General features: G+C 31.4%; 1 protein-coding gene across 3 annotated transcripts in view; it reads right to left on the bottom strand.

Annotated features, from left to right (window-relative positions):
• The window catches only part of LOC129244899 (uncharacterized), a 48746-nt gene that overhangs the window by 6499 nt on the left and 15083 nt on the right, over positions 1-27164 (bottom strand). For all 3 annotated transcript variants that reach the window (XM_054882799.1, XM_054882800.1, XM_054882801.1), the window contains exons 3-4: positions 1041-1133; positions 253-559 (exon numbers count right to left, since the gene is read on the bottom strand). In XM_054882799.1, coding sequence (XP_054738774.1) covers positions 253-559; positions 1041-1133 — 400 coding nt within the window. The remainder of the gene's footprint in view (positions 1-252; positions 560-1040; positions 1134-27164) is intronic.

The raw sequence follows: 27164 nt of genomic DNA, 5'->3' as shown, positions 1-27164 counted from the left end.
TAACTGATTGTTTCGATTGTTTAACAAAAGTGGTACGTCATGTGATGAATTAAGGTTAAAACGAAAGAACTCATCGCAGATTAATCGTTTTTCAATTGATCAAATCTCTGTTTTCGACCACTGTGCATTACTAGTAATTATTTGGTGAACGTCACACAGTATCTCCAATCTTAGCATAAAGCATCAACACTTTCTTTACTAACTAATTTTTATTGTTATGAACAAAATAATGTAACCTCTTCTCTCACTTACTTCTATGTAATGCTGAAATTCATCAAATATTCGCTTCAGATCTCTTCGATTTGCTTGTAGCATTGGCAAAAAATGCTCCAAATGAAATTCATAGATCTGGCCTATATTGCCGAGCAGTACATATTTCTTGCCAAGCAGCCCAATTGGCAAGTCTTTGCGCGTGAATATATTTCCATAATTCTCCAGGCCGATGCGAAGATTTTCTACGTAGGTTTCTTCCGTTTTAATGAGCTCATCCAGAATCGGTTTTATATGCTGGGAACTCTTATCACGCAGCTCAGCCTCGGCTTCCTCTTCCACCTCGTCACTGTAGCAAAAAAAAAAAAACACATTAAAAAATGACTTTATTAAAAGAAAGAAAAATATGAATAAAAAATGTATGATATGAGTAAAATAAAGATTGGTTAATTCATAATGTACTCATATTCGCTTCTGTATAAGGCTAATCTGTGTTTGCTGCTGCTTGCAGCGTCATACGATTTTCTTAAATATTTTAGGCATAACTTTTTTTAAAAGCTTGTATTTTTTATTTTTAGTATAAGTTGCAGTTCGCAAAAATTTGGTTTCTTTTTTTCTCTTTTTTTTCTTTTTACACATTTTTTATAAAAAATTTCTGTTCGAAATATGAATCGCTTTCTTCATGTTGCTTCGCATGACGCATACGCCATGGCGCACATTTATTAGTATTTCTTATCTTTTGAAAGTTTTAGTCTCTTGACGTCATTCACTGTAATCTCTATATGAATAACTTTTAATTAAGCAAATTTTTATTTTTTGCCTTAAATTACCTCGGCTGGTAGAGGGATTTGCATTTATCAATAATCGCTTGATTTTTGGTACCAATAATTTCAGTCTTCGGACGGGGCGACGAACGATAGTTTCTGGAAGAAAAGATTGAAAAAATGTAAATGTAGAAGAATGAAATGAGTAGCAAAGTCTTTTTTATTTAGCATAACACTATTGGAGCTAATAAATATTTGGGCTAACTAGAATTTTCCTTAAATCCCAATTCAATCCTTTTTCTTTGGTTCTGAGTAAATCTGTTTCCTGGCTAAATCTCTGCAGTACAACTTTTTAAATTCTATTTTAATGTGAGTGCGTAAATAATGGGTATAATATGAACCTGCGAACAGAAATTTACTAAATTGCAGAAATGCATGCCTATGAAAAAAGTTATAGCATAAGTTCTCTTTTTTCATTTTTTGGGAACTTTTATTAAAGGGGTCTTCTGGTCTCGAGGCCCTGAAATGAAGGGGTTTTTTGGGGATTGATTGTGACAAATCCTGTGAATATTTAAAAAAAAATTTTTTTTATTTTAAAGGTACATGTCTTGGCTTTTAAAAAATGGTTTTGACTTTGAAAAAAATTAACACCCGCGACCTTGAAATGGCGCTGAAGACGTCCACCTCCAAACGAAACAGGTCTCCATATTGGTCACGGTTTTTCCACCTGGGTAATCAGAAAGCAAAAATTAGATATGCGTTGTCTTCAGAGTTGCCCTGGTTAAGTTTTCCCGTGACAGAGTTTTTTTTTTAAATTTTTTTCAAAAGTTATGCAACAATTTGCAAAAAAAATTTTGTTTTGCTCATTTTTTGAACTTTAAAAGGTTATAAAAATGGAATGAAAAAAAATTTCAAAAATCGTATACGGGGAAACTTAGCGGTAAGTTTTCCGAACCTTTTAAGACCAAAACCATTGAAATCGGAGTATAACTACTATGAAAAGTGTGACCAAAATGCTTAAAAAACACGATTTTCGGGGAAACGCGTTTAAAGATAAAGTTTATGATAAAAACGGCCGGAGGAGGGTACACTTCGGTGCCCAGAAAAATGTGAAAAAATGCGATTTTCAAAAAATCCTTTCTGTGGCGTATTCTCGCATACACATACAACAAAATTATGCAAAAAAAAAATCGATTTTTTTTTCGCTGGAGACCAGAAGACCCCCTTAATCGCACGAAGTTTTAGTGAGAGAAGACCCATAGTGAAATTGTTTGAGGAATATATTTGTAAAACCTTTTAACCCTCTAACTCCTTTTTAACAGGACATTTTAGGTACTTGTCAAATAAAAGGTCAAAAATACCTAATATGGGAGACAAAAAGGGCTTAAAATGTTTTACGAAAAAATTGCTCCTAAAATTTTATATCATATGCCCGTACATAATATTTAGCTCAAAATGATACACTCTACGTTATTTATAGTTTCTAAAAACAACCTGTGGCAGAGTATGAAAACTTAATTTCAACATAAGAGAAAAAATTTACTTCAATAGACCAAACATTTCAGCGGTTTTTGATACACTCACCCGACGTCCTTTGCAGCACGAATTTCCCAAAACTTAACTTTCAATTTGTCACACAATACTTATATAATTCAAGAGATAATGAAATTGCATAGTGTAACAGTTTTTTGGAAGTAGCAGGTGAAGCCGTGCGTTTTTTAAAAATAAAAAATAAAATAAATGTTCAAAGTATTTATTAATCAATAATATATTTTTCTTCTTTATTTACAATGTCTTCCCATCGTTTAGGCAAATTTTTAATTCCCAGCTCAAACAATTTTTTGTTCTTGGAGCCAAAATACGCTTCGATATCCCTTTTTATAGCTTCTTTTGAGGAGTAGTTCTTGTTACTCATATGGGATTGAAGTCCCCGGAAAAGGTGATAATCTGAAGGTGCAATATCCGGAGAGTATGGTGGATGCGGCATTAGCTCCCATCCGAGCTCGTTCAGCTTGCCTAATGTTTGCCTTGCGGTATGAGGTCTTGCGTTATCGTGGTGAAATAAAACTTTGCTAAAGTCGGTCGATTGTTGTTAAGTGCCTCATTCAGGCTTGATAGCTGGTGGAAATAATAATCAGCAGTTATAGCCTGGTTTGGTTCCAGAAGTTCATAATAAACAATACCGGCCATATCCCATCAAATAGACAGGAGAATCTTCTTGGGGTGAAGGTCATCTCTAGGGGTAGGTTCTGGTGTTTCATCTTTATCTAACCATTGGTGTTTGCGAACTGCATTATTGTAAAGGACCCATTATTCATCACCAGTAACGATATGGTTCAAAAAACTTTCATTTTCAAGCCGTTGCAGCAGCTGAGAACACACATTCACTCTCTGTTGAAGGCTGACGACGGAAAGTTTATGCGGAACCCATTTGCCCAGCTTTGAAACCTTTCCCAACTGAACCAGGTGCCTGTGAACTGTTCCATGCAATGAATTTAACCTCTGAGCTATCATATCGACTGTCATATTTGGCTCAGCTTCCATGAGTTCGAGCAAGGCGTCGGAGTTGAAGACGACCAGCGCGCGGGGCATCCTCTACGTCGCTGTTACCACTTCGGAATTCTGAAAACTTTTGCGCAAACCTTACACTCACGGATTAAAATCACTTGTGCAATGCACAATACTATATATCAAAGAAAATGTAAGTAGTTCCGTTATATTCCGCGAATAATTTTTTCTATGCAAAAATGGTACAAAAGTGAAATTATGGGTAAAATACGCACGAGCTTATGGACTGACCTGATATATGCAGAGACATACAAAACAAAAATTCTGAGTGCGATTTTCACAAACTGTGGGTCACTCCAACGCCAAATAGTAGGCACAAAAAATTTGGACTAACATTTTTTTTTTTTTTTTTTCAAACACATTTCCTTTTAAATATTTCAGATATTTCCGTAGCAGGAGTCCAATCGGGCCATCGCTGATTTATGCGCGTTATCAAGTATTTGCAATTTGAAAAGTATCCAAGTGTTTCGGATGTGTCGTAAATTTTTCTAAAAATTGGTTTATTCGTAGGCTTGAGTATAATAAGAAGAAAACTGAAAATATTTCGAAAAAATTTAATAGTTTCGAGGTTTGTTCAATGTTGAGAATTTTGGTATAGGGTTTTTGAAAGTGGGTCTTCGGTTCGTTTTTTTAACTTTTAATTTTTTAATATCAAATACACTTAAAAAAATTTTGTTTTTAATTTTTTTGTTAAATATTTTTAGAAAAAATTAAATTTAAGGTTAATTAAAAAAATTAAAAAAAAAATTGTTGACAAAAGATTTAATGAAATGGAAAAATGTTTTTTGTTTCAAACTCGTAAAGAGTTTAGCGAAATTCAACCTCTCTTTCAAACTATTAAGCAGAATATTTCTGCATATATTGTTTTATAGAATATTTAATTTTTGTTCTTTATTTTTTTTTTTAATTTTTAATTTTTCAGAATCCAATATATGATACTTTAGAAAAAAGTTATTTTTGGAAAAAAATTAAATTTTTTGTTAAAAATTTTGGAAAAAATGTAAATTAAAATTAATTAAAAATATTAAAAACCAATTTTGTTTTGGAAAAAAATTTAATTGTTTTGCTAAAAATTTCGGAATTTGTTTCAAACCTCTTGTGTTGAGGAATTAAGTATTTTCTTAATCCTGTTAATTATTTTTTCCGAGTGAAAAACAATGTGTGGATTTGTTCACGCACCAAGTAGAAGAGGGTGCAATGTATTTTCGCAACCTTATTTATAGTATCAAATCTGCAAAGCAGGCACTGTTAGCTTAACGAAAAATACAGATGGAAAAACAAATATGATTACAATATTATATGTATGTACATGCTAATTTTTGGTACGGTTACAGAGATCGGATGTTTCTACTGTTATTTTATAAAAAACTTTCAACCTTTTAAACAGAATTTTTACAACTTTTCTGGGTATGTAGTTTTATAGCCAACTATATTTCAATTCAAAAGTTCAAAGCTTAAATTCCAAGTGACTACAAAATACATTTTGATTTTTGGCTATTTTTTTTGTTAAATTATATTAAAAAAAATTCGAGCATGAATTTTGTATGGAAAAAACGGCGTGCCACCTTTATTTTAATTTTAAACTTAAACTAATATTTCTTTAAATACGAACTCGAAATACGTAGTAAAATGGTAGCACAAAATTAGTCATCCAATTGTTTTTAAATAACTTTTTTTTACTAAATAAACACAAAAATGAGTTTGAGTGATTCATTGCTTGTCTGTTCGTGCACTGCAGCTGTCTAGTTTACAAGTGTCAAATATGATTGACACCATTTGTAAAAATTACAAAGTTTGCGATAGGGGGACTAGCTTTGCCCCGCCTGGTATATAGAAATGTTTGGAATCAGAATAAAAAGTTTTACAGTGTCAGCCTCTTTATTTAGTAGCCGCACCTCTTCAATGATTTCGTTATTTGCAAAAATCTTTAAATAACTCCATAAACCTATTGTACGTACGCATATATGAGAACTCCGTGCGATGTTTGCTAAGTTGCCACTTTTATGTAAAAAATGCATGAAAATTTAATCAACAAAATTTTAATTATCGGCAGACTTTGACAAGCCTCTTTGGATACTTTTGCGATGGAAGGCATTGAAAAAAAAAATCATTTGGCGCTGAAATGCAGAAAGAAGCTGGAATATACCCAAAGTTAAAGGTTTTCAAGCAATCAGCTATAACGAAAAAGATTTAAAGTTGCTGGTTTTGTTTATTTTTCCAGTAAAACAATCAAAAAATTGATATGAATAGACGACTAAAAAGTGATTAGTACTCTGTTGTTCACAACTAACGGCCTCAATTTCATTATTTTTGTTGTCCATTCCTTCGACATTTGGCGGAAAAGCTTGTTTTCTTAAACAATCCCTCGAAGCTTAAATCTTATGAGCTTCACCACAGTGGGTGAAAAGCTCTTTATCTGCAGAATGACTTCGAATGGTTTTTCTTTCTAAACAGGAGGAAGGAAAACGCAAAAATTCTCCTGTTAACAAGCAAGTATGTTTTTATATTCATAAAGCTTAAATTAAAAATATGAGAAAAGTATTTGAGAAGTTTTCAATTTCAATCCTGCAAAATACATTTGCATAAAAAACATTTTTCTACATTTTCCTATTATTTTTGTTTTAAACTTTCCGACTACATGTGGCTTATAAGATCATTCATATTTCAGCATTGGATTATTTATTTATTAAAATTTTATTATTTTCTAATTTCTTTTTATTTTTTATGCCAAAAAAAAATTTTATTTTTTTGATTCTATATTTTTTAAAGAAAAAATTTTAGTTTATAGATTTTATTTTTTCCCCAAAAAAATTTTTTTTAATTTTTTTTATTTTTTTTAATTTTTTTTTCAATTCAAAAACATTTTTTTTTTATTATTTTCTTCCAAACAAAAACTTTTTTTTTTTAATTTTTTTTTAAATCTTTATTCTTCAAAACAAAGTTTTTTTATTTTTGTTTCTACCAAAAAAAAAATTTTTTTTAATTTTTTGCTTCCCAAAAAAATTTTTTGTTTTATTTTATTTTTTTCCAAAAAAATTTTTTGTTTATAGATTTTATTTTTTTCCCAAAAAAATTTTTTTTTAATTTCTTTTCAATTCAAAAACAAAAAAAATTTTTTTATTATTTTCTAAAGTTTTTTTTTCAATTTTTATTTCTTCAAAATAAAATTTTTCTTTAATTTTTTTTTTTCAATTCAAAAACAAAAATTTTTTTTTATTATTTTCTTCCAAACAAAATTTTTTTTTATTTTATTTTGATTTTATTTTTTTCCAAAAAAAACTTTGTGTTTTGATTTTAGTTTTTTTCAAAAAAAATTTTTTTTTTTAATTTTTTGTTTATTTATTTTTGTTCCAAAAAAAATATTTTTGCTTTATTTTATTTTCTACCAAAAAAAACACTTTTTTTCTTACTTTGTTTTCTTCCAATACATTTTTTTTTTTAATTTTTTTTTCATAGTTTTTTTTTAAGTATATTTTATACCACAAAAAAAACAGCAACTGAGGCCTTTACACTTTAAAAAACTCTATATGAAAATTTGCAGCATTAAATAAATCCCAAAATATTAAATTTTCTCCAAAATGTTTTTAGTTTTCTTCTTCTTATACTCTCGCCTACAAATAAGCCAACTTTCATCACAATTTATGAAAATGGCCGAAGTACTTGGATGATTTGCCATGGAGTCACGTGGAAATTAACCCTTTTCAAACCATAAATACTCACACTAAAGGTAACTTAGCGCTGACAAAGTAAACGTTTTCTTTTTTTGCTATTTCAAAAATAAAACAAAGATAATTCAGGAAATTCCAGTTATCAATTACAACTCAAATATGCGAGCTTGAAACAAAACGAACGCAAGGCTATTCATTTCAATTATTGATAACCCATACAATATTTCAGTTCAATTGTTTTCTGTTTTCCTTACATTTGTCTATCTGCTGTCAGTGAACTAAAGCAGTGAGTCAGCCACTCAGCCCTGCTGCATAATAAGGCCAGCGGCGTCGCAGATAAGGAAAGCGCTTGAGCCTACTGGCTACCGCGTTTTATCTATTTTACAAGTAACAAGTAGGTATGGCAATTATTTATTAAGCATACATGGGTATATATGTAATAAATTTGTATACAAATATAGGAGTATTCACACATACATACACATAAATTTGCTATCTCTATATAAATAATTAACTGTTGTATTGGTTTTCAGTGTTGTTCTGTTGTGATTTGGAAGTTTTCATACGCTCAGTTTAACTATTCTATAAGTAAAATATGCGAGGGTGGAGCAGAAAGTTTCTTTGTTTAAAAATAATTAAGGTATTTTTAGCACTACCTTCAAATACAGCCCTTTTTTTGGAAGATATCATCCAACAATTTTTGCTTGATTTTCAGTACAAAGTAAATTAGTATTTTTTAATATTTCTTTAACTTTTTTTATTTTTATTTAACCTTTTCTTCTTTTTTTTAATTTTTTTTTTATGAAACAAACAACCAAAAGTTAACCCACAGTGTTTGAACTTATGAATACTATTTTTAATATTAACATAGAGGGACTCATTAGGATATTAAATATGAATAATATTGAAATTGTGAAGGTATAAAAATAGCAGAGCAGAGAAACAGGAAAAAGAAGGATATACGTCCATATTAGCAACTTTTGGCTAAGTAATGTACCAGTGAAATCTTTGAAATCTTGCGAATCGGCTCTGCACGAATGCGTTAACATAATTGAAAAAGGGCTGGAAACAAGAGAGTACAAGTTATCATATCATGCCTGCCCTAATATTTGACCCTGCAGTTAGCATTGCTTTGATTTTGTTTTTCACAAACAAGTGCGCCGTCTATAATCATCACGCCGTAATATGTCCAGTTATGGGATCCTAACGTGATCATCAGTAACAATGAAAAACAGCAAATCCCTTTACGGTACGCAGACTAAGAGCATTGCTTAACAGCAACTTAACAGTGGCGTTCGCTAACAATGCATCCCAATAACAGTGTCACCGGGCATGCGGGATCAAAGCATATGACAACAACAACAACATAGACAGACAAAGGGTATTTAAGGTGGCAGCGTAGAATAAGAAGTTAGTTATTTGATTTGTGGATTGACGACGACAAGTCGTGGTCGGGAGTAAATAAAGATGTAAAAAAAAGTGTTTTAATAAAAAAGCTTAACTGGACTAAATAAAGTTATGTAAAAAAAAATATAATAAAAAAAGGGTTTTAATATAAAAACTTAACTTACACTCTTGGTGGGTTTGTGGACATTAAGGGAGCTTTTGACAATGCTACCTTTGACTCTATGTGCTTTTCTATCAGAAGTCATGGAGTAGAAGAAATCATTGTCAGATGGATTCACTCTATGATATCCAAAAGACTGCTTACCATGGATAGAGAAATAGATGAAAGAGTCAAGGGCTATCCCTTCATCGGCCTACAAGGGGTGCATCAAGGACTGAGTTAAACGTTGGCACATGTGTGTTGCTTCAGACGGGCCCTATTTTGAAGGAGATAAAATAAATTTGCCTGAAATTCAACTCCCTTTCGTTTTATTTAAACATTCCCGGTACTTTCAAATCATAGGTTATGCGAGATTTTAAACTTAAAAAAGCAGAACAAGATTAAAATAATCAAGTTTTAATATCGAACTTTGAATATAAAATTCTCACAAATTTTAATAACGAATTTTGTATAAAAATATATATATAAATATGAACAAAAAATTTAAATTTTGAGCTTGGAATAAAAATGTGCAAAATATTTAAATTTAAATTAATAAAAATATTTTAAAAATTAAATATTTTTAGACAATTTTAATAACGAGTTTTGAATAAAAATGTAAAAAAACCAAAACAATTAAAATGTTGAGTTCTTAATAAAAATATGAAAAAACATCAAAATGTAAATTTCGAGTTTAAAAAAAAATTAGCATTTTGCATTATAAAGAGTGGTTAAATTTCAAGAGCCGATGTGGAATGTGAACCACACCTAAACGTCAAGCTTTTTTCTGCATTTCATTTGACATTTTTCAATTTCAGACTAACTCAATTTGAACCATGGAAAGATACACAATCGAGCAACGCGTTAAAGTTATTCAGGCTTATTATGAAAACGGGCTACAGTTAATGACCAATTTTCGAGAAAATCATCTTCAGTGATGAGGCACATTTTCACCTCAGTGGATTCGTCAATAAGCAGAATTGCCGCATTTGGGCGAATGATGATCTAGGAGTGATTGCCGAAAAACCAATGCACCCACAAAGAGTGACTGTTTAATGCGGTTTATGGGCCGGCGGCATCATTGGGCCGTATTTTTTCCAAAATGAGACCGGTCAGGCAGTTACTGTGAATAGTGTTCGCTATCGTGAGATGATAACGAACTTTTTATGGCCCAAATTGGAGGATATGGATGTAGACGGTATGTGGTTTCAACAGGACGGTGCCACTTGTCACGCAGCTAACGAAACAATGGCTCTTTTGCGAGAAAAATTTGATGGCCGAATAATCTCACGTCGCGGCGATGTCAATTGGCCGCCAAGATCATGTGATTTGACACCGTTGGAGTTCTTTCTTTGGGGTTATTTGAAAGAAAAGGTGTACGTCGATAAGCCAGCAACAATTCAAGAGCTAAAGGATGAGATAACTCGGCACATTAACGGCAAAGAACCTCAATTATGTCTCAGCGTCATCGAAAATTTGGACCAGCGGATGGAGGTGTGCCGCCGACTATTTGGCCGATATTTTTTTGCATGCGTAATTGAGTCATACAAATATTATCATAATAAAGAGAAATGAGAATAATTTCCTAAAAAAATTGTAATTATTCAAAAGCAACACCGGCCCTTGAAACTTAACCACCCTTTAGATAAGGGACTATTTGCATTTGGTGGTCTTTGAAGGTGTGCCGCGGAGGCCGCGGCAGCGATTTGGCCGATATTTTTTTGCATGCGTAATTGAGCCATACATATATTATCATAATAAAGAGAAATGGTAATAATTTCTTAAAAAAATTGTATTTTATTCAAAATCAACACCGGCCCTTAAAACTTAACCACCCTTTACTATGAATCACTAGACTTAGATTTGATGAAAATTCGGCTTTGTTTTATATTTTTTGTTTTTTATTTTATTTTATTTTATTTTTTAATTCATAGCTTTTAAATTTATGTGCTTTAGAGGATTAATAAATGAAGTAAGCTGCATATTGGAAATCTAAAAAGCAGCTCAGCCTAAACTTCTTCAGCGTAAATGTATCAAAAGTCAATTACTAATGAAAAATAAATCAAATAAAAACCAAAAGCATTGAAAAAACCATGTTTTTTTGTTTGGCTCAACGAAATTTAAATGCAATGTAAAAGTTTTAATTAAAGCATTTATAACAGTTTACAACATTTCTCTCATGGAAGCTATTTATTTACTATTTACGATACTTCTATAAACATTTTTTGCCTAGTCACTGACTAAAGGTAGAGTGATCGATGGAAAAGAGCGTTGAATATTTTTTAGTCATTCATTCTTTCTCTTCCATTCGCTAAATATTACATTTTTATTTTGTTTTCATTTTTATTAATTTTCACGCCAACTTCCCACAGTTATTACACGCCTTGTGCTTGAGCGATAAGCCTGCACAGACATCAGCTATTTTTGCCACTTTCGCATTACTCGCAGCTAATCAGTGGTACTGCGGTAATGAGCGCTAATGAAGGTACTCATGAACTACATGCATGTGTAGAAGTATTTGTGCATCTATTCTATGGATACACACACTCATGCATGTGTATAGGAGCATTATAAAAAATATGTACATGCATATATTTGCGCCATTCGCATAACGTAAATTTGCGGCACATCAGCTGGGCTAATACGCCTAGACATACGTGGGTATATGAATATAAGTGTACTTGTACGTTAGCTTGTGCTAGTTAGCTTCATACTGAGTCATGCAAAAGCAATAAATCAAGCAACAGCAAATAAAGTAAAATAGCAAGAATAGCTGTTAATGGCGAGGAAATATACTAAATTTCCGTTACATTTCTATTGCTTGAAATCTATAAATTTTTACTATCGTAAATATGAACCTACACTTATATGGATGTACTCAGTTATTGATTATTTCAAATTTATATCAGATCTGATTATTTGAAGTGCCTAAGTTTCGACTATTGTAAATATGAGCATATATCGGGTGTTTTTTAAGAGCTTGAGAATTAAAAATAATCATAAAAAACAGAAATATTGTTGGAAGGAATTTTTTTTATTTTTGTTATAATTAATTTATAATTTCATGGCATTGATTTTTTAAATGTCATAGCCGCAGCTACGTGTCACATTCGATCAGTTCAATAAATCGATTGTTCACTCTTTCGTATCATTCGTTGGAATAATCCGCGAACAAAAACTCTCTCTTATCTCCAAAAACCTCAAGGAGTGTCTTACATTGTCGCCAATCTCTTAATGAGATGACCAAAGAATATCGTATAATCTTATGTTGGGTTCCAGGTCACAGAGATATACCAGGGAACTGTAGGGCTGACCAACATGCAAGAGAAGGTACCTGTATGAAAAACATAAGTAATTTTATGCGGGTACGTCTCGCAATTTGTAAGCTTCTTATTAAGCATGCACTAATCAGTTCTGTAAATCAAAGATGGATTAGTGCCAATACCTGTGAAAATGCTAGGCAAACATGGCCAAGAATTTTATAAAATTGAGTAGCTTCAAATTGGGACCTTAGTAGGGGCCCTCAAAGGACATTGGCCCCTATTATGAGTTGGATTGGATCTTCGATAATCGTTAGTTTTCGGAGATCGAAAATCGAATGTCAATTTGGTATTTTGAGCGGTGCAACCCTGTCGAAATTTTCGTTGTATACCGAATTTAGAGTCGAATCCAATTTTGCTTTCGATTGTGTAGCGTATTGTGGGAAAACTTGTTAAGATGTAAGTTGTTTGCGATTATTTATGGTTTTATAGTAACCAAGTAATAAATATATACTAATTTTGTTAATTTTATGCAGGCCGAAAGTCGTGAGTACCAAACAGCAATTAGAAAGGCTAGTTTCATTAATGGAAGAGAATCCACAATTCGCAAAAGAGATTTGCACCAAAGTTCAAGCAGCAAAAAAATGGGAGGAATTTACAACGGAGCTGAATTGCTTGGGACCACCAGTTAGAACGGCAGCAAAATGGATTAAGGTTAATAATGTTTTTTTTTGTGATGATTATAGAAATACATTTTTATTTTCCTTTGGCAGGTATGGGCTGAAATACGTAGAGGAACTGAAATACATATTTTTTTCGAATGACGAAAATTGAATAAAGAAAATTTATAACAAAAATAAAACAGAAACTGTGGCGTAAAGGTTTCTATTTAATACTTTTTAGATTTTTCTATAATATTCTTAGAATTTCATTTCTTATGCTGTATTTGCTATAAAAATGTGCTTTTCTTTGTTGCAGATCAGCCTCTGTACTACTAAATTGTATCCATCTTTGGCAAATATAATTTTCCAGGACATCTATTATTTCCGATAGCACAACAGACACAGTGGGTTGAGCAAGTCCTAGCATACCTTCATTACCAATACTCAATTGGTAGGATCCCTGAACATAAAATCGCAGAACTGTGGCTAGCTTTAAGGGGGGAAGCTGGTCTAGAGCGCAAAAAATGGGCATATTTTATGAATTTATTTTGACTCAACAAAGGAATCAATCGAAAATCTGTGAAATAGGTTTAATAATATAGCTTTCATGGTACAAATACAAAATTTTTCGTCTGAATTAATTTCCAGCAGTTCTCCTAAGGCGCCTTTTTTTCTAGTGGGTCCATTGCCGAAGACGTAAACTCTTTAATTTTTGTCCTGGATCAAAAAATAAATTTTTTTTAGTTTCTATATAACAACAGAAAGAGACGTACGTAGGATTTTTTCGATATTTTGTTTTTTCGCGAAATGGTGCACGTTTGAACAAAAAGTTACAATTTTCACTATAAAGAACGACATAAAATTGTTGATTAAAAAAAAAACTATGTAATATAAATAAAAAATCCTACGTACGTCTCCGGAGAAAGGTATTTCGAATGTATTGTCAAAATTTCGTAAGAATCGGTAAAGATTTGTTCGAGTTATGTCTTCGGCCAGTTTAAAAAAAGTGATTTCGAGAAAATCCGTTTAAAGTTGTAAGTAGCGTTCGGGGCATACCTGCGAGGCACTGCCGTCGAATGAAAAATTTGGGCATTTAGACATTTTTGCTGGCATCCCTCATTTGGTATATTATTTCTAAGACCCTAAAGCACCTTTTAAGACAAAAAAAAATTTTTCGATTTTTTCAAAATTCTAGACCAGCTTCCCCCCTTAAAATATTTGGAATGGATTTGGCTCGGGTGCACTGCTGCAACTGGTTTTCTGTACTGGACAGTAGGTTCATAAACGCCTCTTTAGATAATCTAAAGTTCCTTAAAAATCTGTAAGGAAATTTCTGTAATATTAAGTACGTCAACACATTTTGAAAATTCTAAACGTACTCAGTGGAAGCCATTTCTAGGGGGTTGGATGCGCCTCTCAACTGTTTTCTACTTCTAGCTAGTTCCAATAATCTTTCATCGTCCGATAAATCGTCGAACCACAACTCCGTTGTACTCTTTTTCACAAAAAATACTTTTTTTAACTTTTAAAAATGTTGTTAGCAAAGAATTTCAACACAATCGGTTTTTCTTTTATTTTGATTTGCTGTATCAGCTGAGAAAAAATTATCTATTGTAAATGCTTCGAGCGATCGAATTTCACAATAGTCCTATTCTTCAACAAATGGGCACCATAATACCAAATGAAAATTCGTTCGATCAGCACTTTCGACTACAGTCGAAGATCGAATGTTGCTCATAATAAGGGCCATTGTCTCATAGGAAATCATGCAAGGAGATTAGGCGTTTGCATGCATGATTTCTGTCGTAGCTGCAGGAATGAGGAGGAGTTGGAAGCAATTCAACACCTTTTTTGTACATGCGCGGCTTTAGCCAGAAGCAGGAACCGATATTTAAGATCTTACTTCTTAATGAATATAGATAATCTTTAATACTTTAGGCATCAACAACCTTTTACGCTTTGTCAAAAGCTCAGGATGGTTCAATATGGAAAGGGAAATATAGCCCAGCCCCTGCGGCTCACAACGGACCCACTTCGTGGTCTAAGTGACATCGCTGTCTCTATGTCCGATGCGGCTGCCAAACCTAACCTAAGAACGAAATAATCCGGAATAAATTTTTTTATTGTTCAAGTTTGAGGTAAATAAATAATTTTGGGAATCCTGTGCTATTATTTTTCATTAGGAGAAAGAGTAAAAGTCTTGCCCACGCAAGTTACTTTGAGTACATCGCGCATTTCGAGTGGTGATGTAAAAGGGTTAAGCGGCCTGTATGACAAGTTACGCCGTCTTGTTGGAGCCAAATGTCATCGATGTTTAGCTGATTAATTTTTGGACACAAAAATTCAGTGATTTCGAAAGAATTTTTTTTCCACATTTATGTTTCCGAATTTCCTCATTTCGAAAGAAATAAGCACCAATGATGTCGTCATGATTTTTTTTGTCAAAGTAAATTTCCACAATTTGGAAGCCATGTTCTGGCATTAAACAATTCATGATGACTCTTCAAACCTTACGGAACAAAAATCTCAACACAGTTTGCCATTGCCAGCTGTCGAACCTCAGTTATCGATATCGATAGTTCTCGTGCAACTAAAAAAACACCCGATACTTATACTTTTCATACTCAGATATGCAGCAATATTTGTATGTAGGTTAGATCGTGCGCTACGATACAACAGAAATTCAGTTCAGCTGCTCCTAAAGACTGTATGGGCAAGCCCGTACTTGATTCTAGAAAAAGTAGATTATGCTCAGGTGTTTATGTGTGCGTGTGGCAGATAACGCCAATTTTGCGAAAGTTTCATTCAAATTTAAAAAAGGTTTAAGAAATAATTCAAATTCACAAACATTTTTAATTTTAGGTTCAATCAATCAGGTCAGTCAATCAGTCAATTTAAGAATGATTTCACTTGTACTACCTGGTCCCTAGTGCTGAAAGGGACAACAGTTGATGCGTGACTCAGCACACTCATTTGCATGATAGAACTACTGTGATAGAAAAAAAAGCCTTTTCAAGTTTATATTTACCTTCAAAAACCTTCTTATAAAATCCATTTAGTTTACTTGAGTTTCTGTGGGATCGTACCAACTCAAATGATGCCGAACGATGTGGCTGCAGAATTGAGATCATGAGAAATTTTAAGAACTCACGATGGGCGAAATATATATGTGCACTCACTTAAAGAGAATGCGCTTGATTTCAGTTTTTCATAAATATTTATTTGAATAAGAAAAGGATGGGCACTGCCGAATTTGCACAATAACAACAAGATTTCGACAACAAATTCAATAATTTAACAACTTCAATGGAATGATTGGCGGTTTTCAATCAAAATCCCAATACAGTTTTATGCAGTTTATCAATCATGGGCGAGGCACAGATTCATCACAACCCAATAAAGAGCAGGGGCATGCGCGATATTGGACTTTTCGTAGTGAATCGTAAGCAAAGAAGGCAAAGGTGGGTACGTCGGGCAGCAAAGGCATGTTGCTAAATGGACTCACCCACTTGCCGGAGAGAAAAGTTTTCTTCCACCAGGATAATGCGAAAATACGCAAGTCCGCACCGGACATAACAAAATTACATGAATCTTTGCAGGTCATCCAGTTTAATCTAGAGGGTTGCTTGTCTGCAACTATTTTCTAATACCAAATGGTAAAGAACGGCTTCAAGGTGAGAGATTTGAGTCGAGTGAAATCGATGACGTTAGTGGATATTTCAAAAGCCACGAAAACCCGTTCTATACATGTCTGGAGGCCATAAAACATTGGGAAAATGTTGGATGAAATGTATCAAACTATGTTTTTTGAAGTAAACTTCTTAGGCGTCGATGGACGAGCGAGAATGGTGCGTTAAATTTCAAGGCCATGCAACGTTTTGGGCATTGTCGTTCCGCGAGAGAGAAAAAAGATATGACGTAGAGGAAAAGGAGAGAAAGAGAGCTATACCTTATATATATCTTAGTTACACTTTAGGCTATTTTTCCTAAGTTTTTCCTTGTGGTTGCTAATTTCTAGTGAGAAATAACACACATAGAGTTTTCAATAGAAATATTAAAAAAAAAATTTCGAAATTAAAATTTTGAGTTTGGAATAAAAATATGCAAAAATACTTAAATTTAAATTCTCACTTTTAACGAAGAATATATTTTTCCAAAATTTAGTTACGTATTTTGGATAAAAATATTAGAAAAAACGTTAAAGTTTCGAATTTTGAACTAAAATATAAAAAAAAAAATATTTCGAAAATTTTAAAAACGAATTTTTAATAAAAATGTAAAAAAAAGTTAATTTTGAATAGAAATATTGAAAGTATCAAAATTTTAATTTTGAGTTTTCAATAAAAATATTAAAAACATAATAATATTTCAAAAATTTCAATAACAAGTTTTGTATAAAAATAAAAAACAAAATATTTAAATTCTCAATTTTAATTAAAAATATTAAAAAAAAATTTTACCAACATTTTTATAATGAACTTTGAATAAAAATGTTTAAAAACACATAGAATTTTGAGTTTCGAATAAAACTTTAGAAAACTTTAATATTTAAATTTAGAGTTTGAACAGAGATATGCAAATTATTTAAAATTAAAATATAATTAAAAATATTTAAGCAAAATATCAAAACATTTGCTAACGAATTTCGAATAGAAATATTTAATAAAAGTTAAAATTTCCAGTGTTTAATAAAAATATGAAAAACATTAAAATTTAAGTGAAATATGAAATAATATGAAAATAATTTGAATAAAAATAAAAATATTGAAAATAAATTTAGGGTTCGGAAGTTTTAATAACGTATTTTGCATAAAAATATTTAAAAAAGTTTAAATTTCGAATCCCGAATGAAATTATACGAAATATTAAAATATATATTTCGAATTTTAACACTCTTTAAAATATTTATAAAAAATTTAATACAAATTTTGAGTAAAAATATTAAAAAGTTTAAATTTCCAGTTTTGAAAAAAAATATTCAAAATAGTAAATTAAATCTCGATTTTGGGTTAAAAATTGAAAAAAAACTTAAATTTAGAATATTGAATACAAATATTAAAAAAAATTTAATTTCGAACAAAATTCTTTCAAATTAAAATATTAAAAAGTTTAAATTTCCAGTTTTGCATAAAAATATTCAAAATAGTATAATTTAAATCTGGATTTTGTGTTATAAATTGAAAAAAACTCAAATTAGAATATTAAATACAAATTTAAAAAAAAATTTAATTTCGAATAAAATTATTTCAAATATTCAAATTTAAATTTCATATTTGAAATATCAAATTTGAATAAAAAGGTTCAAAAAATTTAAATTTAAATTTTTTAATTAAATTATTTAAAATATGAAAACTTAAATTGCGAGCATACCAAATTCGAGCAAAAATATTTTTCCTTATACAGTTTCTTATCGCTCTCCAAACAGTTTCTTTTTTTTTTGCTCTTTTTTTAACGAAATTGCACCTTAATTGCACCGGCTTGTTGCCACTTTACCACTTGTTTACTCAGCCTATTTAGTTTGCCTGAATATATGTACACATATACATACATATAGACATTTCATTTAGATGTATTAGTTTATCGTTTATATTGGCTTATCAATTCTGAGAAATGAAATTCATTTATCATCATATGGCCAATGGCGCTAAGCATTGGTGTCGTGCAGTTAAAGGAAGCCGCCGGGTGATTTACCGCCTGCGCAGAATAAATCAAAGTGTTTGCTTTGATTCAAACGCATATACCTACATATGCATAAATGCTTGTGAATATTATTTGATAACAGGTAAATTGCTTAGAAGTGATGAATACATCTATACAAGCAGTTAAGACAGATATTATCTAATTCATTTGCAAAATAGCCGTGGATTGATCGCCTTAACAATCGAAAAAATACAAAATATTTTTCTATATGTATATATATGTATTTATTCAGATTGGTATTTTTACTTGCGGTAATGATCATCAAAGGGCCACAATAATCGTGTCCTTATATGTAAAAAATGTTCTGTTAGCCATATTTCTGATGCGACTGGATGTGATCATATCTCTCCTTTTTGTGGTTTTGTACTTCGTATTTTTTAATTTTTAACTTTTTTAATTTATATATTTCTTTTCTTTCCCTCACATTCGTATGTATGTACACATATATAATAATTTTTGTTTGCCTTTACTTATCGCGCTAATTAGGCGTAGCATTGAGCGCAGAATAAACAATTCCAGATCGCCGCCATTCGGTTACGTATACGCCCACGTGCGCGTTGATTAATACGTATTAAATTACAAAAAAGGTTGGGGGCAATCCATAATATTTTTTTTTTTTACTTTGAATGCATTTTTCAATGTCAATTAGCTTACCAAGGTCTGCTATTTTCTTTTAGTTCAATAACAAAAATATACAAATACAGTAATAAAAATAAACTGTCACATGTGGACATCCTTGGCAGGCGCTTGGCACAAGTTACTTCTAAAAATTTACAAGTTTTTTATATAATACACTTGTTTATGATGTTTTTTATATTCTAAATATTTCTTATTGAAAAAATATCTTTTATTGAAAATTTTTTTATTCAAATTGTAGTTTTTACTTTGTATTTCTGTCAAAACAATTGAGCTTTTATTAGCTTTTTTTATATTAAAAGGTTTTTATTTTTCATTGGAAAAATATTTTTTAAAATTTTTTTTTTTCCGAAAAATATTTTGCATGGTTATTTGCATGTATTATACTCGCATTACAAAGAAATGCGTTCAAATGCTTTCAATTATTTTCGAGATAACCTTTTTCAAAAGAGGAAATGTTTTCTTTTTACAAAATTATGATTCATAGAAAAAGTTATGATTCATACAAATTTTTTTTTATACAATTTTTTTATATTGAATATCTTTTGTGAAAGAAAATTTTTTTTTGTAATTTTTTTTATTTTAAATTTTTTTATTTTATGATTTTTAAAGAATATGTTATTTTTTTACACGATTTTTTTATGTTTAATGTTTTTTTTATTTTAAATGTATTTTTCTAACAAAGCTAATTTAATTATTTTTTTTTTTATTTTTTTCTTTTCACAAAATTCTGATTCATAGAAAAATGTTTCTTTTTACAAATTTTTTTGTATAAAGTTTTTTTATATTGAATATCTTTTGTGAAAGAAAATTTTTTTTGTAATTTTTTTTTTTTATTAAAAATTTTTTTATTTTATGATTTATAAAAAAAAATTATTTTTTTTACAACTTTTTTATGTTTAATGTTTTTTTATTTTAGATATATTTTCTTTAAGAAAATTTTTCTTTTTTTAAATTCAAAATAAAATAATTCTTTCTTAATTTTTTTCTTTTCGCAAAATTATGATTTATAGAAAAATGTTTCTTTTTACAATTTTTTTTATAAAATTCTTTTTATATTAAATATCTTTTTTTAAAGAAAAATTTTTTTGTAATATAATATAATTTTTTATTTTAAAGTTTTCTTTTTTTATGATTTATAAAAACAAAAATTTTTTCACAAGATTTTTTATTTTTAATATTTCTTTATTTTAAATATATATTTTTTAACAAAATTCTTCTCTTTTTAATTAATTTAATTCTTATTTTTAATTTATATCTTTTCACAAAATTATGATTTATAGAAAAATGTTTATTGTTACAAATATTTTTTACAGTTATTTTAAATATTTTTTGTGAAAGAAAATTTTTTTATAATATTTTTTTATTTAAAATTTTACGTTTTTTATAATTAATTAAAAAAAATTGTGTTTTACAAGATTTTTTTTATTTTTAATGTTTTTTTTTTTAATTTAAATACATTTTTTTACAAAGTTCTTCTCTTTTAATTAATTTAATTATTTTTTTTTAAATTTATTTCTTTTCGCAAAATTATGATTTATAGACAAATGTTTCTTTTTACAAATTTTTTTACATTAAATATCTTTTGTGAAAGAAAACTTTTTATTTTAATTTTTCTATTTTTATAATTTATAAAAAAAATAGTTTGTTTGACAAGATTTTTTTATTTTTAATATTTTTTTTACTTTAAATATGCTTTTTTTAGCAACAATCTCTTTTATTCTTAATTAATCTAATTATTTTTTTTTATTTATTATTATCTTTTTTTTTAATTATAGAAAAAACAAAGCTGTATTTCAATTTAACACACCGAGTTATTAAAACAAACAAAAAACACAAAAGCATTTTTATTGAAGGTGGAAAATGTTAAATTTCTCAGCTATTTGTTATGGATGCCTGCAAAGCTATTGGCTGAGAACTCGCCAGTAATTTATCGCAATTCTCCACTGAGAGGACGCAAAGTTAATATGGTATTTTCAGAAAGAGCCAGAAATTTTTTGTTGTTTGGAACTGCATACATGAAATCATAGATTTACGGGAACAAGTCAGAAAAGTTAGTAGACCGATATAAATATGCGGAAGAGTGATGGAAAATCTGCCAATTCTTTATATATGTACATACACATACGTACACTTTGTATTGTTAAAAAGCATTAAAAAAAAGTAAAGCAATGGAATATTTTGATTGGTTTTAAAATTCTATTGTATTTTGATATAGCAACGCATCGCGTGCTAATTTTTATCAAGTGAAATTTATCAAAGAAAATGTCTGATGTACATACATACATACGTAGGGTGCTTAGTATGCAGCTGCTTTGAGAAAAGCAGATAGTGGCTTTACAATTACATTCCCACTGCATTCGAATTCCATTTCAAGCTTCGAAATAGACAGTACAAATTGGCAACTGCAATTGAACGTGACGACTTTTAATCACTTTTTGATGTGAAATGCCAAGCCAAAAGTTCAAAAAAAATGTAAACTTCACTTCTGCACCTTTCTACCGGCTTATGCAATGGCATTAAGTTCGTTATTTCAACGCTAAGATATACTCAAGCCCTTGTGGAAAAAAATTAGCTTTGTGAGTAAGTGAAGAAGAACGAAGAGATGCGCACTCAAGTAATGGGCGACTGTTTAAGTGTGCCTCGCTCGGCAAACTGCTTACAGCGATAAGCACCACAACCTAACCACAAGTCACTTAAGTCAAATTTAGTTGGGAGAGATTATTTATTGCCTTTAAAAAGAAGCGCTCAGTTGCACGTGACAAATAATTCGTCCATTGTAGTGCCCATATAGCATAAGAAGGATGTAGGGGAAGAAGGAGAGGGAACGCAATAGCAAGCCTACGAGCAATCTGATCTTTTTGTGGCGTACTAAAGCAATCGAGTTAAAGAACTCATTCCACTGACAGTCGATTCTACATTGCCCGGACTTATATTCGACCGAGGGCTGTCATTCCAGCAGCCTAACCCGTACATGTATGGGGAAAGTTTATACTACTACAGCAACTACAAAAACAACAACATGAAGGACTGATTTTGAAAATTAACAAACATAGCTATTCACCACGATCATCGAATTTGATTGCGCCGTCGTCTTTCTTTTGAGGATATTCAAAGAGCGAAGCCGAAATGCTTCCAAAATTTTGGAGAATTAAAAGAGTTTGTTGAATTTAAAATTTACCGAAATTAATATTATACGCAAAAAATACTAGCTGCCGTAGGAATAGTTTATAAAAAACTTTGTCATATTTAATTTTTTTTTTTTTGACGTAAAAAATCATTCGTACTTTGTAGTACCATTACAGCATAGGAAAGATGAAGGGGAAAAAGAAGAGCGTAAGTAATAGCAAGCCTAAGTACAAGCTGATGCTTTGTGGCACAGTGAAGCAGTGAATCGAGTTGCTGAGCACATAAGTGAGTCGCTACAAGGATGGATTTGGAAAAATTACGATAATGACTATCCAACGAAATATCCCTCGAAAAATACGGTAAGCAAAAAATTGTATTGTGGTTATTATCACTATTTAGTCATAAAATTAGTTTTGAGACTAAAAGTAAAAATATAATAATATATTTAAATAAAATAATATTTTTTTTTTAATTCGTATACCACAAAAATTCACCCTGTATATAATAAAAACAATATTTATTGACAATTTTCCATAAATGTCACATACATATATAAATATATATATGCATTTGGGAAGCTTTGCGTTCAAAAATGTCTGTGGCTCGCCTTTCCTTATTTTTATATCATTTTAAATTATGAATTTTAATACTTTAAAGTATGACCAAACACAGCACCAACCCACAGCTCTAAATACTGTTTACAAGCGCAACCTAAACAATGCGCCACATGCAAATACACGTCCAAACAAAATAAAAATTAAAAAAAAAAAACAATAAAATATCAACAATAAACCTCGCGAACATGTCTAACCAGTTTTTTGTCTGGTGAATTGTTATATGACACCATTTAGATGACGTCCATCAATTGGCAACACCTTAAATACAATGCAAACAGAGAGACAGATAAGCTAAAAAATAGTGTAAAAAATTACTTTAAACACTTCTAAGCGGTCGCCGTAGCCGAGTTGGTGCGTGACTGCTATTCGAGAGTGCGTAGGTTCATATGTCGCTGCATGAAACAGCAAAATAATAGAAAAAAATTTTTTTCTAACAGCGGTCGCCCCGGTCGACAGGCAGTGGCAAACCTCCGAGTGTATTTCTCTCATCAAAAAATGCGCCATTAAAACTCCTCCATCTGCTATTTGGAGTCGACTTAAAACTGTAGGTCCCCTTTCCGTTTGTGGAGCAACATTAAGACGCACACCACAAATAGGAGAAGGAGCGCGGCCGTACACCTAACAGAAGTGTACGCGCCAATTATTTATTCATTTATTTTTTAATAAATTTTTTCACTGTCACCAAACGTCAATAATGCATACACCCTCGCGCTTTATAAGAAATAAAACCTATAATAGAATTTTGTCTACACCCAAGCCAATTAAAAAGAATAAATGAGGCAAGGCAATCTTCAGCAACAATGTTGCGAGACATTCAGAGCAACATGTTTTTCCCCTCTTTTTTTACCTTCAACTACAGCCAGACAGAGCAGAGTAGGCTGCTAAAAATGAAGAACTACCAAAGCTGTGGAGAAAAAAATCACTGTAAATAAACTACAAAGCTGTAACGCCGAAATTACACAAAATATTTGTACTCAGCAAAAGCTGTTCACCAACTCAATGTAGGCCGCAAATGTTTAAGCATTTCACTCAATATGGCATTACGACAAATTGGGTGTTAGTCTGACTTTATATTTAAATGTTTTTATTTATTTTTTTATAGCTATTCTACAAAGTAAGTATTAAGTGTCATATTGTTGTTGTAAATATATGTCGCTGTAATGCGATGACCGCCAAAACCACTTGTGTAGTTGCAAACACCTTGAAAAACAGAAGCAACATTTCATGTTTTGGGCACAAAGCGTTTGCGTTTAATTGCGGCCACTGGCCATAGTTTATAGTTACACTTGGTAAACCCACTGACGCATGTTGTTTATTTATATAAACATATGTGTGTATGTATGTACGTATGTAGGCACATATTTTTCACTACATATTGAAAATATATTTTTTAAAAAACTTCTGGTTACTTATTTTTAGGTTTGAATACAGTTTAGTGAAATTATTAATGTCGCAATGGGGAGACAAAAATTTCCCCTTTTTTTTGGCTGGAGTGTTCATAAAAAGCCATCTTTAACATTAGAATGTTTTTTCGTACAAACGCTGAGAAAGTCATTGGATTTTCACAAGTCTGAAAAGTTAATTAGTATGAAAAAGTATGAAAAAACATAAGAGAGTAGCAAACCAGTATTTACGAAAGCAGGAAAAAGAGAGCAGTAGTTGGAATAAGAATACCTCATAATTTCGGTCGAAAAGAGAAAAGTCCGAAAATGCTGGCGTATACTCGATGGTTTCAAGGCTGCATACAAATTATTTTAAAATGAGAATTTTTAGCATTCCAATGCGCTAATGATGGGGATAATATTCCATCCAACAAAATTGAGACGAAACTCTCCAACCGAAAATTCAGAAGCATTGGCTTCCTATCATTAAGGGGGGGGTAACGTTTTTAAATTTTTATTTTTGCATTTTTTTTTTTTATTTGGTTTTTTAAATGAAGAACCTTTCAAGAATATTCTGTGAAAATTTTAGACGAATCGGAGCAAAACTTACAAAGATACAGCCATGTAAGTATTGCTACCTACCTGGCTCAACCGCGCGCCATTTGTACTTTAAAGCGTTTTTCCCACAACTTACGTTTTCAAAGTCGGTGCCCCTCATAACTTTGAAACTACTGCACCGATCCTTTTGAAATTTTGAACACTTTTTCTGTAGATGTTTTACAAGGTAACGCCGAAGAGTTTTTTTCGAATTTGTTGATACTTTTGTTTTTACGGTAACTAATTCACCGATTTTTTACGCGAAAATCGTGTTTTTGACTTTAACGTGTTCCCAAAAATCGAAAAATTTTTAATTTCAAAAAACCCTCTCGGCGTTACCCGGAGAAAACGATTATCTAACGAAATAACTTTGGTTTTTTGATTTCAGATGATTTAACACCGAGTTATGAGGGGCACCGCAAAACTACTTTTTTTTGAGATGCCTCCGAATAATTTCTGCCATTGCCGTATTTTTAAATATTTTTGGATGAAAATTTCACAAAATATACTTCAAATGCTATAGTTTTATGTAGTAAAAGATTTGACGAATAAATTTTAACTGTGTCATCAAAAAAAAATCATAAAAAGGTGCCTTTTTTTCCATGAATTAACGTTACCCCCCCTTAATCAAATTATTTTAATCTGTTATTACTGAATTGAGTCACGCACTACAGACAGCTGACGTATGAAGACGATATCAACAACACATCGGTCGCGGAAATCACAAATCGCACCTTAGTACTGACTTCTCTATACTGGATGAAGCCAAAACGCCCGCTATGGAAGGAGGAAAATGTGAAGTATATTCTGTCAGCAACCATTTAGAGCCCTCGCTTCTCGACAATCACTTCACTGCTGATAGTTATACGAGGGTGTGCAAAAAGTAGATAACTTTTGAAACTTCGGCAAAAGTTCATAAAAAAATTTTAAATTGTTTGCTCTTGCATCTCGACAAGCACTTAACTGCTAATAGTTATACGAGGGTGTACAAAAAGTAAAATAACTTTTCAAATTTTACAAAAAATCATAAAAAAATACGAATTGTTTGCTCTCGCGTCTCGACAAGCACTTCACTGCTAATAGTTATACGAGGGTGTTCAAAAAGTAAGATAACTTTTCAAATTTGCACCAAAGATCGTAAAAAAATCTTAAATTTTTGGGCTCCCGCTGCTGATAGTTATACGTGGGTGTTCAAAAATTATTTCAAAAAGTAAACTTCGACGAAAGTTCATTAAAAAAATCTTAAATTTTTTGCGAAAAATAACACCATAATTTTGCGACAAACACCATACTCAGGTTTAGCTGCTAGCGACTTTTTCTTACAGAAAGTACCTGTGAAAAGACTGACATTTACCACAATTCTGGAGATAAGCTTGGCAACTTTGGAAGAGCTCACGTCATACCACAGCGTTTTTTGGTCAGAGGTCGTTCGGAGATAGGAAGAGCGTTCTCCCAAGTATATTCTAAAGGGTGTTTTTTTAGAGGTTAGGTTTTCAAGTTGGCACTACTTTTTTCGTAGATGGTCTTTTTGACAGCTGTCACTTGATTTACGCTCAGTTTGGGTTGCCATTTCATAATGAATAGACTTACACCTGAACAACGTTTGCAAATCGTGCAAATTTATTACGAAAATAATGGTTCGGTTCGCGCGACGCATCGAGAAAATTTTGTTCAGCGATGAAGCTCACTTTTGGTTGAATGGGTATGTCAATAAGCAAAATTGTCGCATTTGGAGTGAACATAATCCACAAGCCATTGCTGAGACGCCGTTACATCCTCAAAAAGTCACTGTTTGGTGTGCTCTATGGGCAGAGGGAATCATTGGTCCATATTTCTTTAAAAATGAAGCCGGCCATAATGTTACAGTCAATGGAGAGCGCTATAGAGCCATGATTAATGACTTTTTCGTGCCTGAATTGGACGATGTTGATGTGGACGACCCTTGGTTCCAACAAGACGGCGCTACATGCCATACAGCCAACGCAACAATCGATTTATTGAAGGAAACTTTTGGTGAGCGCATTATCTCGCGCCGTGGACCTGTGGCGTGGCCTCCAAGATCGTGTGATATAACACCGCTGGACTATTTCTTGTGGGGCTATGTGAAGTCGCTTGGCTACGCAGATAAACCCGAGACGATTGACGTCTTGGAAGAAAATATTCGGCGCGTTATTGCTGACATACGGTCCCAATTACTACAAAAAGTGGTCGAAAATTGGGCCTCTCGGCTGGAATTTATTCGAGCCAGCCGCGGCGGCCACTTGCCCGAAATCATTTTTAAAACATAATGGCAAACCCTTATCTTTATAATAAAGCTAAATTCTTGGCCATAACATTAAATTATATACGTTTTATTTCATCTTGAAAACCTAACCTCTAAAAAAACACCCTTTATCTGAGTGAGGTTTATTTTGAAGGGGACCAA

The sequence above is a fragment of the Anastrepha obliqua genome, chromosome 4, assembly GCF_027943255.1.
Source record: "Anastrepha obliqua isolate idAnaObli1 chromosome 4, idAnaObli1_1.0, whole genome shotgun sequence".
Lineage (NCBI taxonomy): Eukaryota > Metazoa > Arthropoda > Insecta > Diptera > Tephritidae > Anastrepha > Anastrepha obliqua.
Note: the sequence above shows the minus strand (reverse complement) of the source record. Positions and strands in the feature narration are given on the sequence as shown.